General features: G+C 61.2%; 1 protein-coding gene across 6 annotated transcripts; it reads right to left on the reverse strand.

Moving 5' to 3' along the window:
* Window positions 1–843: 843 nt before the first annotated feature.
* Window positions 844–15,478, reverse strand: CCDC88B (coiled-coil domain containing 88B). Of its 6 annotated transcripts, XM_038564106.1 has the most exons (28): window positions 15,317–15,478; window positions 14,856–14,998; window positions 14,591–14,702; window positions 14,437–14,506; window positions 14,302–14,360; window positions 14,131–14,214; window positions 13,900–14,043; window positions 13,564–13,709; window positions 13,399–13,480; window positions 13,081–13,239; window positions 12,396–12,542; window positions 12,105–12,213; window positions 11,772–11,908; window positions 10,571–11,689; window positions 6,917–7,044; window positions 6,723–6,840; window positions 5,855–5,950; window positions 5,633–5,773; window positions 5,099–5,355; window positions 4,609–4,752; window positions 4,222–4,408; window positions 3,956–4,101; window positions 3,580–3,678; window positions 3,234–3,400; window positions 2,864–2,977; window positions 2,478–2,684; window positions 2,256–2,324; window positions 1,150–1,342 (listed from the first exon to the last, which is right to left on the reverse strand). In XM_038564106.1, the coding sequence occupies exons 1-28, from the start codon at window positions 15,374–15,376 to the stop codon at window positions 1,287–1,289; spliced, it is 4,500 nt and encodes a 1,499-aa protein (XP_038420034.1). In that variant the 5' UTR covers window positions 15,377–15,478; the 3' UTR covers window positions 1,150–1,286. The 6 variants fall into 6 exon arrangements, with proteins under 6 accessions (XP_038420033.1, XP_038420034.1, XP_038420036.1 ...); XM_038564105.1 differs by lacking the exon at window positions 2,864–2,977 and having other exon boundaries at window positions 844–1,342; window positions 3,376–3,400; XM_038564108.1 differs by lacking the exon at window positions 3,234–3,400 and having other exon boundaries at window positions 2,864–2,967.
* Between the last annotated feature and the right edge of the window lie 658 nt (window positions 15,479–16,136).

A 16,136-nucleotide genomic window follows, 5' to 3' on the forward strand; every position in this document is an offset into this window, starting at 1 on the left:
AAGGTGTCAGAGCCACACAGGGCATGTCCACCCAGGGTCAGGTCCAGGGGCCCCGGCTGGCCTGGCCTTTCTGACAATCGACCAGAGCCACCAAGAGAGTAGGGTGGCTATCTGGGCCCCCACACTGAAGCCTAAGAGAAGGGGCTCTCAGCTCCTCAGCCTAGCTGGAGGCCAGGGGTCTGTCTCACCTCACCAGACTATGAAGCTTGGGCTGAGAGGAGGGCAGAGCCATTAGTTATCCCAAGAGGGGCTGTGGAAACCCTATGAGTCAGGCTTCTGCAGAGCACCCTGGGGAGGCTGGACTGGCCACCCCCAAATTCAGGCTGCCTCACCTCAGCCCTGGCAGCCCCACCCTACCCCGGGTGGCCCCAGGTGCCCTGACTCACGTTCTGCCACCTAGCCTAATTGCCGCTTTCCTGGGCGTCATTCTGGAAGCGCTGGTCAGAGACCAGGTGCCCTTCCCACCTTTTGTGTCCCTGCATGAAGGCTTGAGACACTAAGTGATGTCCCACCAGCTGAGAACTCACTGGGGAGGGGCTCAACCCTAGGTGGGGTGGGAAGAGAGTGGGGATACACGGGCAAAGTAGAGAAGAGGGGAGGAGGGGGTGGGGAGGAGTATCTGGGGTTTTACTGGAACCCAGACTTGGGAGGCTCAGAACCCACCTCCCCACCCCACTGGGCCATCCAAGTGAGCCCCAGTGGCCGGTCCCTTGAGGAAAGCCCTTCGCTGCCCTGGGCAGGGCAAGGGAGTCAAGGGGACAGACCTCGGCCCACGCGGTTGGGCTGTGCACATGGCTGGTGCCTGGGGACTCTGGGACACAGCCGGTAAACACAGAGCACAGCTTCAGGTGGTGGCATCCCAGCTTTATTCTCATGGCCCTTGCATCCCAGCTACGGCTCAGAGATGGGCCCAGGTCACCTTCCCCGGTGAATGGTCCTTGGCTCCCCGCCCAGACCAGACAGGGGACTCTCTTGGCCACTTCTGCCCGTCGCCTTCCGCTGGGGGGTCACCCAGAGATGGCCTCCTCAGTGAGGGCCGCATGGGAGAGCCAGAGCCCTGGCGAGGAGCTGCTTGTGGGGGCCAGCCGTCCCCTCTGTCCACAGGCTTATCCCAGCTCCATCTCAGGGCCCCAGGGCAGGCCTTGGAGGAGCTGGGGGCCCAGGCCTCCTTGCCCACAGAGGGGCTCCAGGTGGCCCGGATCCCCGCATTCCTAGGCTGCCGGGGGCCCCGATTGGGACTCCAGTGGTGAGAAGATCCCAAGCCCAAGCCCCCAGTCCACATGGTATCACTGACTGAGGGAAGGGGCGAGAGGGTGTTTCTCCGGCTCCTGTACCTCGAGGCCTGAAGGGAAAGGCACAGCTCAGGCCTGCTCCCTTGGAGCTCCCAGCATTCCAGGCAGCCTCCAGGGCCCCCCACCTTCTACACCACCACCGCCCCCGACTGCCACTTGCAGCTCCTCTCCGGTGTCTCCCTCCTCACTCCAGCTGCCAGTCCTTGAACTGGCCAGGCCTTTGCTTCGGCTGTTCCCTCTGCCTGGAATGTTCTTCCCCAGGTTATGTCCACAGTCCAAACCTTTGCTGCAACTTTACCTCCTCTCTGAAGACTACCCTGAGCACGGTAGTTAAAATCGCAACCTGCCCCACCCAGCACTCCTGACTTCCTTCCCCACTGCACGCTGTCTCTCCCAGAGCACTGCCATCTCCTAACATCCTGGGGCTGGCAAGGGCCATCTTGCTGCACAGAGCAGGACTGAGCACTTGGGGTGCAGCTGATCTGAACTTCTCTGTGCTTGAGTGTAAAATAGCCGTTGGACTCAAGGACGTAGCAGGAAAAAAATAATATAAACTACTTCATTAATAAAGATGACTGACTTAATCAATTAATTAAAATATCTCATTGGTGGCTTTCCACACTGACTACACATGGAAATAGTAATAGTTCAGGTATAATGGGATAAATAAAATATGTTATTAGAATTAATTTTACCTCTTTACCTTTCTGATGAGGCACCTAGAAATTCTAAACTACACATGTAGCTCACATATTTCTACTGGGCAGGGCCGTTGTAGATAATTATTATTTTTGTGCATATTGTTTACTGTCTGCCTTCCAAACCAGAATGTCCCCTGCTGCTTCTTCAGCTGCATCCCCTGCTGTATCCCTAACATATCCCTGGACACTGAGTAAAGCCTCATTGTCAAGTATATGAGTGGATGAACCAGGGGCCCTGGGCACGGCAAATACCCTCACTCACCCTCTCCATTGGCATCTGCTTGGTTTTCAGATAGGGTCTCAATGGAGCCATCCCATCCCACGCCTGGTCCTAAGGGATGCACAAGGCAGCCAATGGGCCATGGGGACCAGGGGCAGGGCTTGTGGGAGACCCAAGGGACAGGAGGGAAGCTCCATTGGCCAAGGAGCTGGTGGGTCCCAGGGAGCTGGGGAGCAAACAGGAGCAGGGATCCTTGTCTCTCACCTTTGTCATGGGATGTGGGTGCACCCAGGGGGCCTGGCCTACGCTGTCGGAATCGCTGCCGGGGGGTATCCCCGGGGCTGAATGACTCAGAGCTTCGCCCCACAGGGAATCGTGAGCTGAGTTTCCGCCGCTGCCCCCCTGCCAGGGTCTCATCCCGCAGGCAGAGGGAGCTCTGGGCCCGGCGCATGGGTGCTGGTGAGGGGGACCCTGAAAGAGGCATAGGCAGGGTGTGGAGCAGTACAGAAAGGGCCTGGGCAGAGTGGAGGGGCCGGCGGGGTGAAGCTGCCAAGGAGCACGGAGAGGAAGCTGCAGAGCCAGAGGTAAAGTCTGGGTGAAGGAGGGCAGGGACAGGAGGAGGGCCTATGCTGGCTCTGACACTAACTCACTGTGTGACCTTGAGCAAGGAATGTCCCCTCCCTGGGACTCGGCTTCTTCATCTGCTGACTGGGATAAATGACCTCTCACTAAAATCTTCTGCTGCTCTGAGGTCCTAGACGCCGCTGTGGATGGGTAGGACTGGGTGGGTGGCAGCGCAGGCAGGAAGGAGGTCCCAGCTGAGAGGGTTGTGGCAGGGATGCAGGGCAAGGAACCACAAGAAGCATCTGGGCGGGGTGGGGTTGCAGCGGGAAGGCCAATGGGGGTACATGTGCAAGCCACACAAGATGAAGATAGAGACCAGAGGCGTTGACAAGTACCAGCATGGGGATAGGAGATGTGGGGTAGGGACCATCCTGGTCACCCGGCCCCCAGACCCACCTGTCCTATCTGCCTCCCTGCCCTCGGAGAGCTCCGCCTCAGGGGGGCCCCCCAGGCTCTCAGGGCTGCCAGCCCCATCGGCCCCCAGGCGTGGGCCCCCATGGGGGCCCCCCTCCCGCCGGGGCCGCATCAGCCTCTTCACCTTGTCTGCCAACCAGCTGCCCTTCCTGGGGGCAAGAGGGCATAAGAGGGAGTAAGGCCAGGGAGGAAGGAGGGACAAGAGGGCCATGCTGGGGATGGCAAAGGCCATGCAAACCCTCACTGGGGCCTGGAGAGGGCAGGGGCAGGGGCAGGGGCAGAGGTTGAAAGGATTCCCTGGCTCTGGGGGTGGAGGAGGGCCCCTCACTTGGTCCGGGGCAGGGGCCCAGGCTCCAGTACTCGGTACTGGTCCATGATCTTCTCCACCAGCTTCTGCTTCTCACGGCGCAATGCGTTGAGCTGGTCCCTGAGAGCAGGAGGAGGGGGCAGGCGGGCATGAGGCCAGGCAGGAGCAAGGCTCAGGTGCTAGGAGGCACCCACCACTCCAACCCTGCTGGTTGTTAACACCCCCGTGTGCTCCAGTGAGGGTTGCCAAAGTGCGGCTATCCTGAGCCCTAGGTGGTCAGCTCCAGCCCTTTCCCCCAGGATCTCCCGGGGCCTCTCCCCAGGAGCAGCCAGAGGGGTCTCCAGGCCCCACTCCAGCTCCCAGCAGCCAAGCAGGGCCCACCCACCACCCTGCTCACAGGTACTCGCGCTGCTCCCGGTGTAGGTGGTCTCGGCTCTCCAGGCTGCGCTCCAGGAGCTCCCGGTTCTCCCGGCTCAGCGCCTGCACCTCAGCCAACAGCTGCCGGTTCTCCTCTTCCTGAGCGCTCCGGAGCTCTGTCAACAGCTGGAGGGGGGCAGCAGGCAGGAGGGCAGGTGGGGGATTTAATGGGGCACAGAGTGGCATCCTCCCACTCCCCCACCCTCTCCCCACCCCCAGCCAGCCACCAGCCATCCCTCAGCACACCTCGCACTGCGTGGTCAGCCGGCAGGCGCTCAGGTCCAGCTGCTGGTTGGATTCACGCAGTCTCTGGCTCTGCACCTCCAGCTGTGCCCGCTCCAGCTCCAGCCGCGCCAGCCGGCCCCGCAGCTCCCCACGTTCTCCCTGCAGCTCCCCCCGCTCCCGCGACACCTCTGCCAGCAGCATCTGAGCCCTGCAGAGTCCAGAAGAGATGCTCTCCAAAGGCACTCCACCCCCCGCCCCCCAACCATAAGGGCCAGAAGAGCCACGCTGGGGGAGAAGTGGCAAAACAGGACCCCACAGGGATGGGGAATAACTCAACACCAACCCACTTCACAGATGGGAACCCTGAGACCTGGCCTTAGAGGGGTGGGGCCGTGCCAGAGCTTGTACCTCTCATGCTCGCTCTGCAGCCTCCGCAGCTCCTCCTCCAGTCCACGCTGCCGATGCCCATCCTGCATCAGGCGTTCCCGCTCTGCCAGCAGGGCCACCTCCTGGGCCTCCACATTGGCCCTCTGGGCCTGCAGCTGCTCATGCCTGGGATACACAGGGACTGAGAGGGCTGCAGACACCTGCAGCCGGGGCAAGGGGGCGGCTGGACTATGTGGACCTAGGGATCTGCCCTCTCCTAAGCACCAGCCTCCAAACAAAGCCATTGGGCAGAATGCCAGGCAAAGTGCCAACTCTCCCAGTGATGAACCAGCCTCGGGGTGAGCTCACCCCAGAGGCCAACCCCACGTGGGGCCCTGGCACCAGAGGTGGCTGTGTCCAGGGGTGGTGCTTCCCTGCCAGGAGGCGGAGGGTGTCAGACCCACCAAGGGAGTCTGCTGCGCGCAGGCAGGGGCTGCTTGGGAAAGAAGCCAGGGAGTCGGGGGAGGCTCACCGGCCCTGCAGCTCCCGATGGGCCAGCTCCAGCGCCCGCATGTTAGCCTTGAGATCGCGGTGCCGGACCAGGAGTCCCTCCAGCTCGGCCTCCTGCCGCCGCTGCAGCTGTGCCAGTGCCTCGTGATCCCGCAGCAGAGCCTGCTGCTGCCCCCGGGTCTCCTCCTGGGACTGCCGTGCCACCCGCACCTCCTCCTCCAGCACCCCCAGCTTCCTGTGCAGCTCCTGGCCCTGCATCTCCAGCACAGACTTCTCAGCCTAGGACACAGAAGGGGGTGCACTCTCAGGCCAGAAAGGGGGTAAGGGACACAGGGCAAAAGGCCAGGGGCAAGGCAGAGGAGTCAGACAGAGGATTCAGTGGAGGAGGCTGAAGGCTGGAGCAGTGGTGACAGAGGGCAAAAAGCAGGGGCAGAGGGTGGGGACTAGAGCACAAATAGGGCGGCCAGCTGGGAGCTTGGGCAGAGCAAAGAGCAAGCAAAGGTGGAAAGGGGGCATGAGATAGGGCAGGGGACAGGGCACCTAGGCTGCCACCCACCTGCAGGCGGCTGCTGTACTCCTGCGCACGCTGGCTCTGCAGCAGGAGCTCCTGGGCACGCCCCTGCAGGCTTCCCAGCTGCCCCTCCAGGTGCTGCAGCTGCCCCTGCAGAGCCACCTTCTCGGCCACCAGTGTTGCATTCTGGCCCGAAGAGAGAAGGGTTAGCAGGGGCCAGGCCACTGGGGCCACCTCCTCCCCAGGCCCACCAAGGTCGACACTCACACTGCGCTCCACCTCGATGAGCCGCCCACTCTGGGCCTGTAGGGTCCTGGGCTCAGCGTGCCCCTCTGGCCCCAGCCCCTCCGGGCCCTGGCGCAGCTGCAAGGAGAGGCCTCGGGAGGTCAAGCGGGGGTGCAGGGGCCACCTCAGGATGGTGCAGGGACCTAACCCAAGGGACCCTCACCCCTTTGGCAGCACTTAATGCCCCCATCCCTCTGTCACTGGGTCCCACACTCCTGTGCTTCTGGCTCCCAAAGATCCACCTTCACTCTCCATCCACCCTGCTCCGCATCATTCAGTTCTGCCCCAGCCGCTTTCTTCTGCACAGAACACTCTTTGCACCCTGCTCTTCTTCCTCTGGGCCCCAATTTCAATGCCACTTCCCCCAAAAAAACCTGGGGCACTGCTGGGTGCCCACCATCCCCTGATCCCCTGTGTTACAGTGGCCCATTTTCTTTCCTGTCTTGGGCCCCACCAACCACAGAGCTGAGCACTGAGCTGTGAGCTCATGCACAGCAGCGGCCTCAGAAACGATTGTCAGCTTAGGACGAGGCAGTAACTGAGCTCACTAGGAAGTGGTGAGGCCCAAGAGAGACACAGCCATCACCTCAGAGCAGAGCCACTGAGTTCCATCCGTTTGAGGAATGAGGAAAACCAGCCCCCTCGGAGACTGCGGCCTGGGCAGAGTCAACCTGACTCCCAGCACAGGGGTGCTCTCCAAGAGGCCCCAAGATGGGGCACAAGGCAAGCGACTGGCCAAAACCAGATGGGGGCTGGCGGGATGGGGATGCGAGCGCACACAGCCCTGGACATCTGTAGGCAGGATGCAGGAAGAGGTGGCATGAGGCACCCAGGGGCCTGCAAGCCTCACCTGGACCAGCTCCTCCTCCAGCTGCAGGGCCCTGGTCTTGAGCTCCCTCAGGGCTTCCTCCTTGCTGATGGCCGCTGCCTGCAGCTCTGTTTCCAGTCGCTGCTCCAGGCCCTGGTACCTGCCGGGAGAAGTGTTAGCACCAGCCCCTCCCCAAGCCCTGCTGGGCCTGGCTCTGCCCCTTGGGGAACACCCACCTCTGGTGCTGGAACTCTTGTTCCCGCAGAAATTCCTGGCGTTCCAGAGCCGCCTGCTCCAGCTCACTCTGCAGGTGTTCCAGCCGGGCTCCCAGCTCCCGGCCCCGCACCATCGCCTTCTCTAGCTCCTAAGGGCAGACACAGGGGGCTCAGAGCCAGAAGGGAAGACCACCATCCTCACCAGGGAGGGGGTTGGGGAGTGGGGGGCAGGGGAGGCCCAGATACCAAGGCCTGAGAGTCTGTCCTTCCTCTGTCACTCTAGGCATATATCTTTTTCTTTTTCTTTTTTTTTTTTAAAGTAGGCTCTCAGGACCCTGAGATCAAGTCACATGCCTACTGATTGAGGGAGCCAGGGGCCACCACCACCACTACCCCGCCCCCAGGCAAATATCTTTAACCCTTTGGGCCTCTACTCCCCTATGTGTACAATGGGAGCAAAGCCTGGCCGCCACCTTGCAGAGTGACCACGAAAGCTAGGATCAGAAGCCTGGCATTGGGTGAGGGAGGCCCCTGGCCCAGGAGGGCAAAAGACGCCAGGCAAGCGTCTTTACCTCTCTGAGCCCATGGTTCCTAGTGCGCCCAGTGGCAGCTAGACGCGCCCTACGTCCTGAGGCCACACTGGCCATGTGAGGGAAAGAGGGGCTTGGAAGCAGCAGATCTGAAAAGTGCCCTGGCCACAGGAGGATGGCCGCAGTAGGCAGGAACCTGGTGAAAGTCAGGCCCAACCACAGCGCGGACTGGGGGGCAGGGAGAGATGCTATGGGCTAGGCCAGGCATCCTGTGGCGGTTGGGCCGCACCATTGCGGAAGGGGGCAAGAGGCCCAGTCCACATGTGGGGCTCAGAAGAAGACAGGTCAAACCATTCTGAGGCGCAGGGGTCCTGGCAGAATGAAACCACAAGGAAGGGCCAGCTCTGACTAGCTGTCAACCAAATCCTTTCTCTGGACACCAGGTGGACAACCTTTGCTCTGATCTCCCCAGTTTTGCAACCGCATCAAGTCTGCCCGGGGCCACTATGCTTCTGGAGACCCTTGTCCGCTCTCACTTAAAACTACAAGTCCCATGAGGCCCTGCGGCCTCTCACCCGCCTCCATCAGAGCCCAAGGACTAAGGGTAGGAAGATCAGTGGTAGAGATGCAGAGATTTGAACCTCTGGCCAGAAGCCCTGAGCTGGTCCTAGCCCTCAGAGCCCCGTCCTCACTGCACCTCCTGCCCTCCCCCCAGCCCACGTGGACAAGTCCTGGCTCCTGGTTCCCTGAGCTCCCGGGCTAGCCACCTCCTCCAGCACCACACCCAGGTATCACCAGGAACTGCTCTGTCCAGGAAATCTCACAAAATTCCCCTTTGTCCTCAGGCGCTTCCACCCACTCGGTTCCTCGGAACACACCCTATCCTCATCTGCTCCTCACCCTACCCTCACCTGCGCGGTCCACCTGCCCGCATTTCCACTCCACAGCTCTACATTCATTATCCCACGGGATCCTATAAGGCAGGTCATTTGTATTCCAGTTTTCCAGGAGATGCAGACAGGTTAAGTAACTCAGCCCTAACCACACAGTGGGTCAGTCGTTCAGGGATCTGGGCTAGAAGACACCATCTCTTGTCACATCCTACACAGTGGACCCCAAAGATGGCCTCTCCACGTTACCTTCCCGCCCACACGCCCACACCCCTGTTCTCCCATGCCCCAGGCCTGCCCGGCCCAAGGAAGGCCTAACCCCAGGTCACCCCATCAGTGTGTTCCCCGCTCCTCTCCGCCTGAGGGGGCTCTCAGGAAATTACTCCTTCTCTCTGAATTTCAGTGTCCTCATCTGGACAGTAGGGATGAGACTGGAAACTGTACTCAGTTGGAAGATTCAATTCCTCATCTGCAGCACACCCTCCCCCAAAGCACAGGCCTGCTGGCCGGAACATCCTTCCCATTGCCTCCTAGTCTCCTTTGCTTCTCCTGGGGGGCCTCTCAACATGAGTACCTACTACTCCGCTTCCCTTCAACGTTCCACTGGGTTTAAAGTCATTGCCCTCATGTAAAGGTCACTGAGGTCATTTTCTGCCCAAGAACAGCTGCAACTCCTTCTTTAGCTTGAAAGGAAGATGGGGTCCTGCCCAGTAGGAACCCTAGTGAATCCTCTGCCTAGCCTCCCTCTGCTTCCCACATCATACCACACACACACACACACACACACACACACACACACACAGTCACGCCTATGCCTCCTCCTGGCTCACTGCCACTCTCTCTCTCCTCCAGAAAGCCTTCCCTGACATGACCCAGCCTGAGTCTACTGTGCTTCCTGGACTTCCCACAGCTCCCTGCATAGTCCTGTCTCCACCCCAGACTGTGAGAGCCTCCCCTAGGACAGGCATACTGAGTGCCTGGTACAGTCCCTGGCACCAAGGAGATCCCTGTCAACATGCCTCAGTGCATGGATGATGGCGTGTCCAGGTCTCTTTCCTCCATCCCCCATCCCAGCCCCAGGCAGCTGCACCTGCCACCTGGACCACTGACACTGCCTCCTGATGGCCCCAGGCTCCCCTGCACACCAAGGGGACCCTCCTCAAACCCAGCCTCATGCAGGTTTGCCCACATACTTGGGTGGCTTTGGAGATAGAGTACGGACACTTGCAAAGCTGGCCCAGAACATCTGTCTGGCCCTGTTCCCCCACCACCCAGGCCCCTAAGCATTGTTAATGCCTTCAAGTCTCTGCACATGCTGTTCCCTCTGAATGAAATGGTTTTCCCACCTAATGGAATCTTGCCCATTCCTCAGAACCTTCTCCAAAGCCTCCTTGCCCCCACCCTGGCACCAGCTCCCTCTGCCATGGACTCCTGCACACTTTGTTCTTTTTTATTTTTTTAGTAATATATTTTTTTAAGATTTTATTTATTCATTCATGAGAGACAGAGAGAGAGAGAAGCAGAGACACAGGCAGAGGGAGAAGCAGGCTCCATGCAGGGAGCCCGATGTGGGACTCAATCCCGGGTCTCCAGGATCACACCCTGGGCCAAAGGCAGGCACTAAACCGCTGAGCCACCCAAGGATCCCCTGTTCTTAATAATCAACATGTCTCAGGGCACCTGGGTGGCTCAGTTAACCATCTGACTCTTGATTTCAGCTCAGATTGTGAGATCGAGCTCCATGTCTGGCTCCGAGCTAGGTGTGGAATCTGTCTGGGATTCACTCTCTCCCTCTCTCTCTGCCCCTCCCCGGCAAATAAAAATAAATAAATAAGTCTTTTTAAAAAATAAATAATTGACATGCCTTGAGCCTTTGCCCAGCATGAACTAGGCTCATCGCACAGTTACCTCCCTTGATCTTCCAAAAGACCCACTGAGACAGCGATGAATAGTGTCCCCGTTTTATGGAAGGAGGAACAGGGTAGAGGTGAGTCAGCGACCAGTCAGAGCCAGGAGCAGCACCCAAGCAGTCTGGCTCCACATCCATACTCTTATCCCCATCCTGCCAGAGGGAGGGGACACCTGCGCTGTGTCCCAGGCCAAGCACCTTTGCTTGTAGGGGTGCATTTCCCCTTTCTATCCCCAGCCACAGCTAGGTGTTGAGCATCCCGAGGCTACTGATGGGATTAATACCCCAAACCCCAGCAGCTGACCAGAGCCCCATTGCCCATCCTGGGCTGTGAGCCACAACATACCTCCCTGAGGGCCTGCCTCTCCCTCTCAGCCTCCTGCTGGTGCCGGCGATCCTGGCTCTCCAGCTCTTGCAGCTGCTCCTCAGCTGTCTCAGCCCGGGCCCGGAGTCTGGGTGCCTCGCGCTCCCACTGTCTCCGCTCTCGGCCTGCGGCTGCCAGGGCCTCTGCCAGTGCCTCTCGTTCCTGAGACGCAGCCTCCAGCTCCCGGCCTGCTGCCTCTACTGCCTCCCGCAGCCGAGCCTGTTCCCGGGCCTGGGCCTCCACCTCCCTGTGGGCCTCGGCTTCTGTCTTCCGTGCCTGAGCCAGCTCCTCAGAGAGGCGGGCAGCCTCCATGCCTCGGGCCTCCAGCCTCCGGGCCTGGGCCTCTAGCTCCGCCCGAAGTGCCTCAGCCTCTCTCCTGAGCTGTGCCACCTCCTCCCTCAGGGCCTCTTGCTCTGGGACTCCACCAGACGAGATCTCCCCTGAGATTGGCCCCTGCCAGGTCTGTGCCTCCAGAGCCCCCTCAGACTCCTGCTGTGGATTTTGCTGGGCTGGGTCACCAATCATCCCCTCCAGCTTCTGTTCATCCCCTCTGGCATCTCTCTGCCCTTTGGGTAGTTCCAGCCCTTGGCCTGGGGTCTCCTGCTCCTCCAGTTGCACACGTAGGCTGACCTCTGGGGGTCCAGGCTTGCTTGCAGGGCCCTCCCGGGCTTTGGGCCCTGACTCTCCAGCCTCTCCTCCCAACAGCTCGGCCTGAATTTCCAGCCCTGGACCTTGAAGCGAGACCACAGAGGTGGGAATCTGGAGAAGGGCTCCATGGCCAGCATTCTCTGGGCACTTCTGTGTTGCTACAGTGGGGCCTGATTCCTGGAGCGTCAAGTCTGAGGTCTGGGGGGCCATGGCAGCCAGCTGGAGGGGCCTCTCTATCACCCGCAGGTCTAAATCAGAAGCCTGGGGATGCACAGCTAATCTCTCAAGGGCGGAGTCTGATACCGGGGGAGCCGGGTCCGAGGCCTGGGTGCCTTCATCCTCCACCTGGCCAGCCAAACCCTGGGGGCCCAGGTCTGAGGCCAGGCAAGTCTGAGGAGCCCCATCCAGCTCTGCAACCAAGGAGTCCTCGCTCTGCTCCTCCAGCAGGGGGCGCTGAGGGTACATGAGAGGAATGTCAAGCCCAGAGGGGGAGGCAAGGAAGGACCAGCTAGGATGGTTAGGGGAGGGGACTCACCTGGCCCCCAGGCTGCCTTTGTAGCAACTGTAGCAGACCCCGAAGCTCCCGATTCTCCCGCTCCAGGATCTGCAGCCGCCCAGCCTCTGCCTCTCTCACTTCATCATGAAGTGAGGGAGCTGCTCCTGGCACAGATGCTGGGACATGTGAGATGAGGTTAGGACCCCTCCTTACCCTTTGCAATGATCCCTGGCTCCTCCCATACACCCCTAGACACCCCCTCTCCAACACCTTGGGAAGAAGATGAAGTCAGAAGCCATTCTCAGCAGAGTTGTAGGAAAGCACAGGCAGCCAGCCCCACATCCCCAGCCCCTCTACTGGTGCCCTACTCACCCTCCCAAGGAAAGCCCAGAGGTGGCTCCAGGCTCCGCTGAAGCTCCAGCTCCAGCTCCACATTCTCCTCTGCCAGCTGGTCCACCTGATGCCGCAGAGTGTCCAGCTCCTGGGGGAAGGGCAGGGTCAGACAAGCCTTCCCCACCATGGCCAGGCTAATGTGTGGCCTAGATCACCAGGAGAAGCAAGGAGCCAGGGATCACAGGGAGCGTTAGAGAACCCTAGGGGACCATTGAGGTCACCAGGGTCACAGATGACAGAGTGACAGGTGGGTGGTCCACTCAATCTCACCGCATGGGCCTCGCCCAAACGGGTCCGCAGCAGCAGATTCTCACGCTGAGTCTCATGCAGCCTAGCACAGCGCTCTTGAGCAGCCTCCAGCTGCTCCTCCAGAAGCGCCTTGGAGGCTTCCAGAGCCCCGGAGAGCGCCCGTTCCTCCTGGTGGGGGAGCAGAGACAACGGGTGATGCGGGTGATGCGATTGAAGCTGCCCTCAAGCACTCCAGGGCCACAGACCCTGCCTTTTCTCCCACATCTGACCCTGCACCCCAGTGCTCTCTGGGCCCCACCTCTCCCTCCCTCCTGCCCCTCCCACTACAGGGTGTATCCAGGTACCACTTCCCTAGCACCTGGCCCTGCCCCCTCCTGTGTCGGCCCTGCCCCTTCTCCCCAAGAACTCCCACCCCAGGTGGCATCCGTCTAGGCCCCGTCGCAAAGAGCTCTCCAGACAGTTCCTCCCCAGCACTCGGCCCCACCCTCCTCTCCAGGACCTGCCCTGATCTACCGCCCCCACATCCCCCTCCATCTGCCCCATTCTGCAGGGGGCCCCTCCCCAGACACCACGTCACCCACTTCTCCCAGCCGATGCTGTTCTGTCCACCAGACCTTGCCCTCTCGCCTCTAGGTCCAAATTCGCTCCCCGCCTGGCCCCCCCAATCCCCAGCAGGCCCCGCCCCCTCCGGCCCCGCCCCCCTCACCTCCAGCTGGCTTTTGCAGGCCTCCGCCACCTGTAGCCGCTCGCGACAGCGTCGCAGCTCCTCCTGCAGGCGGAGCAAGCGACCGGCCCGCTCCCGCAAGGCCTCCACCTCCTCGCGGTACAGTTCGGCCCGCTTGGCCTGTCCCGACAGCACCTGGGCCTGAGCCAGACGGTGCGGAGCTGGGAACGGCCAGCCGCGGCCCCCGGGATTGGGGGGGGAAGGTGCCCAGGGAGGGGGGGACGGCAGGCGACGGGACAGAGGAGGCGGGGAGAGAGCTAGGGAATGGGCAGCGGCAGCGCGAGGGACACCTGAGCGCACCTCCTGGCGGAGCCTTCGGATCTCGGCCTCCAAGTCCTGCACCTCCGCCTGGGAGTCGAGCAGCAGCTCGGCCTTCTCCTCCCTGGAGAGAAGGGCCGCTAGAGGGGTGTGGGGACCCAGAACCCCAGGCCCGATCCCACCCACTTCCCAGCCTGGGGTACTCACAGCTCTTGCCTCAGGCGCCGCAGCTGGGCCTTGGTGTTGGCCAGCTGCAGGGCCAGGTGGTGTGCTGGGCCCTCGGGGGGACTCCTGGCAGGAGCCTCTGGCAACAAGGGGGCTGGCTCTCTCTCCAGCAGCAGTTCAGCCAGACGCTGTGAGAATCCAAGGGTCAGAAGCCAGAAAATAACCCATCCCATGTCCCCCAGTCACCACAAGCCAAATCTGGTTCTTGCAGTTCTGCTGGTCCAAGACCCTCAATTCCCAACCCCAACTCTCTCCCCCCCACATATCTGGGTCCCCACAGTCCTCCTGTTCCTCCACCTGGGTCACAATACCTCCTACCTGGGCCCCCATATCACGCTCCCGTGCCAGCCTTAACAAAGCCCCCATCAGGTTCCGGAACAGCATCTCCAGCTCTGGTGGCTCCAGATCCCCAGGCTCAGGCCCAGCCAGCGCCAGCACCCCACCTGCCCCAGGCTGGGTCACCTGGGCGGGTAGGGAGAGCCGTTTCAGCCCAAGAAGGTGAGGGGCAAGGTGCTCCCAGGTGGCAGGCCCAGGCTATCAACCAAATACCTCCTGGATGGCAGCAGCCAGCTCACTCTGGACCTCAAGACCGAGGCCCTGGATGTGTCGGATGAAGAGTTCCCGGTGCTCACACTGCAGGGAGACAGGGCGGACATGCTGGCACAGGAGTCTCCCACCTCTTGGGCCAAAGCTGGGCCCTACCCTCCCTCCCCTGCTCACCTGCACTGACGCCCCCAGCAACAGCCGGAGGATGCCTTCCAACTCCTCCACCGCCTCCTCTGCGGAGCACAGGCCACAAAAAGTTAGGGGTGGGGTGAGGGGATAGAAGCAGGAAGGGGTGGTAGGAGAGAGCACCTGAGAAGGGGTCAGACTCCAATGCCTGGAGGTCTGGGGACGGCGACAGGATCAGCAGCTGCAGCTCCTCCTAGGGACAGAGGAGACAGGAGGTAGAGGGGGGACCTCCTGGCAGGGACCTCCAAACCCAGCCTCCCCTTCCGAAACCCCTCACCTGGTAGAAGTCCCTCAGCCTGACCCACAGGTGGTTCAAGTTTCGCACCCGCCTGGCTGCAGGACCATCACAGCCCCTGGCCATCCGAGGTCCACCTCGAGAACTAGGAGCTCTATGGGCACAGAGGGCTAGGTGTGGGGGAGGGGGCAGCAATCGAGATCCGCCTCCCCCTACCAGGCTCCACCCAGCAGCCTTCAATCTCCTCCCAGCAACCTGTGCGGGGAGGGTCCACCTCAGACCCCTAGGCTGGCCCCTGGCTTCTTACATGATGCCCAGCACCCGGAGGAGTAAGGCCCCATCGCTGAGATGCAAGAGCTTCTTCTCCGGGCAAAAGGGCCCCTCTCCTTCCTCATCCTCTTCCCCCTCGGGCTCCGCGGCCTCTCCCACCAGGCTGGCCAGTCCTAGTGCCTGTGGGGAGCCAAGACAGGTCTGCCAGTCAGATTCAGAACCCCCCTACCAGCAGAGTGACTCTGGAGCCCCTCCGACCTGCCCCCTGAGCGCACTTGCAGCTTCCTCCTTACCCTTTCCCTTCCTTCCCCTTGGCCCCTGGGTCTAGACTCCTGCTCCTGCCCCACAGCTACCTAGACCTCTCTGGCCCCACATCGGAGCCCACCACCCCTGCCCTCAGCACCTCCACCCCCAACTGCGGACCTGCTCCAAACCCAGCACCAGCCCCTCTCTGCTGCTCACTTCCCTCCCCCAGGCCCCTCCCACCTGCCCCCTCACCCAGGTGGCCAGGCTCCCACTCAGGAAGTCTTTGAGTCTGGGCCCCTTGCCCCCATCCATGACAGGGTCAGGGTGTTGGTCGTGCTGTGGCAGCTACACCTGCCCTGAGAGGAAGAGGAAGTCCCCTGGCCGGGGATCCCAGGCCCAGCCACAGACACATTATGCAGCTTCCTCCTTCCGGGAGCAGGCGGCCCCTACGCCCCCAGAGTTCTGCCTCAGCTCTCACCTCACCACCCCACATCCTCCCAGCATCTCCAAAGGGCTGGCACAGAGGTGAGCAGGGGAAGGTGAGGTCTGGACCACCCAGGAGTGCCACCCACAGCTCTCCTGGCACAGGGATCAGGGATCAATGGCAGGTAAGACCGCCTCTCTGGAAACTTGAAACTTGAGATGGCCTCGGGTGGTGAGTCTGGGTGTCCACACCTGCATCTTCTGATTTGCCTGGCTTTGCTTGCCCCCAACCACCCCTGCCCCATATTTCTCAAACTCACCTAAGCTACACTTCCAACTTGGTAAACCTGTGGCAGATGCTGCCACAAGCTGCCAGCAAGTCTCTGACCCCGAGCCAGGCGCGAGCCCCTCTCCTGTACCCCACCCTCCCTCATTCTCTCTGCACACTGGACTGAGACAGGACGTCTGGGCCCCAGTCATGTGACCTCACGGGCCTCAGTTTCCCATCTGTATAAAAAAGTGGCTTGGACTCTGGCCTCGGAGGGAAGCAGCATAGGGCAGAGGCCAGCAGCACATCTCATAGACAAACAGGCCAGGAGTACATCCCAATTCCCCAACTGCTCGCTACAGGGCCTCCATTCATTCTTTT

This window comes from Canis lupus, chromosome 18 (genome assembly GCF_011100685.1).
Source record: "Canis lupus familiaris isolate Mischka breed German Shepherd chromosome 18, alternate assembly UU_Cfam_GSD_1.0, whole genome shotgun sequence".
NCBI lineage: Eukaryota > Metazoa > Chordata > Mammalia > Carnivora > Canidae > Canis > Canis lupus.